General features: G+C 33.4%; 1 protein-coding gene across 1 annotated transcript in view; it reads right to left on the bottom strand.

Moving 5' to 3' along the window:
- Positions 1–2,227: 2,227 nt before the first annotated feature.
- Positions 2,228–3,313, bottom strand: part of LOC119570788 (gamma-interferon-inducible lysosomal thiol reductase-like) — a 3,675-nt gene continuing 2,589 nt past the window's right edge. Inside the window, exon 5 of the mRNA XM_037918398.1 lies at positions 2,228–2,651. Coding sequence (XP_037774326.1) covers positions 2,541–2,651 — 111 coding nt within the window. The 3' untranslated portion in view covers positions 2,228–2,540. The remainder of the gene's footprint in view (positions 2,652–3,313) is intronic.

Below are 3,313 nucleotides of genomic sequence, written 5' to 3'. Positions count from 1 at the left end.
TGTGTGTGTGTGTGCGTGCGTGTGTGTGTGTTTGTGTGTATGTTTATTCACACACACACACACACACACACACACACACACACACACACACACACACATATATTATATATATATATATATATATATATATATATATATATGTAATGGCCCGAATATCTTAACTCCTTTATTGTATATTAATGATGGAGTACGACTTCGCCTAGGAGCGAGGTGTTGCTCCTTGGCTCTCCGCAGGGAGTCTGACCGTCATCTCCTATAGTGGTCTAAAGATGGGTATAAATCATGTGCTTACCATGTGACAATCGGTGGTGATGAAAGATAGTGTTACAACAATGCATAGTTCTTGCGGAAGAGGATAGACAACACAACATTGGAATGTTTAATGTGGCAAGAAGAGACAAATAAATAGGTAAACCAATGAACATACTTACATCCATGTTACAACATTGGAATGTCTATTGTGGTAAGAAGAAATGAACATTCGGTTAAAGCAATGTTCATGAGTAAATGCATATGTATATGTATAGTTAAAATGTTATATAAAATATGTAGAATATAGTAATATGATATAGATATAGCTGGGTAACAATCTATATCTATCTCTATGTATATGCATATGTATATACATACATACATACATACATACATATATATATATATATATATATATATATATATATATATATATATATATATATATATTTATATATTTATCGATAAACATGAGTGGTTATAATGCATATACTAAATGTCGTAGCTAGGCTCGTGGAAGGTCATATGTAATGGCAGCGTGTCCAAAGCAGCTGCTGAACTGCAGTCCCCCAAGACACTCAGTTCCAATTGTTTGACTCCATCTAGTTCACACTAAAATGATATGCAACTGACAAATATGTCATAATAAAAGTCTTCATTTGTTCTTTTCAGCATATTTATAACAGTATTCTTCAGATTTTCATGCGGTGCAATAGTGTAGGATCTAGCAGCGCTACATTTGGCAACTCACAGCCAGTCCCATGGTCTTTTTGTTCCGTTTACGTTGAGTGAAGGTGTTGTCACACGCTGGTGAGGCTGACTGCCCAAGTTGTCTAGAATGGTATAAGTTTAATTACCCTATAATAAACAATGGCAATGGCGAGTAGAGCAAATTCTGTGAAGTATTCAGAGAGTGTAAACTTTGCAGTTAGCATTAAATGTCTTTTTTATGTTTTCCTTTTTGTGATTCTCTGGATTATTATTATACTGGTGTGTGAAACTTGCAATAATGCAGTTCCCCCATTCTGGTTTTCCACGAGCTGCCACTGGTTCCCTGACCTATATTTATAGTTTGATGAAAAAATATATATGGCAAAATAGAAAAATCTATTTCTATACTTGAACTTCAACAAATATATATATATATATATATATATATATATATATATATATATATATATATATATATATATATATATATATATATATATATATATATTTTTTTTTTGCCTGTGCAAAAACATCAAAGTTTAACAGATTTACCAGGCGTCCCTCTGGGGGAACCAGGGGACGGTGATAAATCGCTTACTCCTTGATACGCCAATGCATACAGTATATAACCTCACATAAACCTTAAATGGAATATAACTCATATTCTATATTATTATGCACAAGCTATTATGAAATATCACTTTGAGCTTTATTCAGGGCCAAAATGAACAGATGTCATTATATGGAACAGAATTAAAAGAGAGAATGAGAGAGAGAAGGAGAGAGAGAGAGAGAGAGAGAGAGAGAGAGAGAGAGAGAGAGAGAGAGAGAGAGAGAGAGAGAGAGAGAGAGAGAGAGAGAGAGAGAGAGAGAATACATGGAGTAATCGCACACTGTGTGATGGCTACTGTTCGTTGACTGCCTCTGCTTTAGATCTTCAAGCGCAGTTGTTCCATGGCAGAATCTTTGTTTTTTATTTCGCAAATATATGAATAGAATGGATTCAATTTTGAACGGGAAATTCTCCGCTCCTTGCAGAAGTATTCAATTTCTCATTCCTTGTACATGTCGTAGTACCTCTAGGTATAGATACAATGGAATATAACAACACATAGCTACATATCAGCAAGCAGCGGCCTACCCCCTGAAAACTCCGCCTCGTACCCCATTTTGGAAATCTTTGTTTTCACATTAACTAATCATAGGGACTACCAGGTATCACTGATGGAAATCTGTTAGGGTGCATTTCAGGAAATTACTAAAACACATATTGTTTAATTTATTTTCAAGTGTTAAGAGAGACCTTTGAAAAAAAAATCATATTTACCAAAAACTACCCGTTACCAAAAACTACCACAAGTTAAAACCAATAATAATAATAATAATAATAATAATAATAATAATAATAATAATAATAATAATAATTGTAATAATAATGATATTGATAACAACAACAACAACAACTGCAATAATTATAATAATAATAATGATAATAAAAATAATGTAACCCAGGCAAACCTCGTCTACATCTCAGACATTTGCTCTTTCGCGACGTCGAGAATCACCAAACAGTGCGATCAAAGCTTCGTTTCCGCAGGACAAGCTTCGGGTTTCTCGCCTTGGTACGACCGGCAAACGAGCTCGATGAGGTCCTCCTGTGCGTCGTGCTGGTTCTCTTGTGTGAACACCTATGGGATAATGAACAGATAGATATAAAAATAGTAAACACATGTACTTGCGTTACACTGGGAATGATAATAGATATAAAAAGGAGACATTCACATATACTCACACCCTGCGTGCTGGGGTAAGCCCCGGCTCCTTTTTCTTTTACTAAAATTCATTTTCCTCCCCCCCCAATTCTTCCCTTATCTCTCATTCTTCCTTCCCATTCTTCTTTCCAAACTTTTGTCTTTTTTATATACTCACATGAACTTTAGGATATTTAGGTGTAAGGAAATATGAAAAACACACACGCCTATATACATATATGTACGCGATATCAGCCATTGATAAAACAGGAAGAAGTAGAAGATGAAGAAGCGTGCATACTGAGAACTACAAGCATACGCAAGTGAATTCTAATTTCTTTGGTTGAAGACACGTGACCTGCTGGTAGTTGTTGTACTCTGCTACTGTTCGTATTGTTTGAAATAACTATTCTTATAGTCTACTAATATATATATATATATATATATATATATATATATATATATATATATATATATATATTCACACACATACATACATAATATATATAAACATATATATATATATATATATATATATATATATATATATATATATATATATATATATAAATTGTTACAATAATTCAAACGCTTACTTG

Source organism: Penaeus monodon, chromosome 4, assembly GCF_015228065.2.
Source record: "Penaeus monodon isolate SGIC_2016 chromosome 4, NSTDA_Pmon_1, whole genome shotgun sequence".
Taxonomy (NCBI): Eukaryota; Metazoa; Arthropoda; class Malacostraca; order Decapoda; family Penaeidae; genus Penaeus; species Penaeus monodon.
This window is presented reverse-complemented; position numbering and strand designations above follow the sequence as displayed.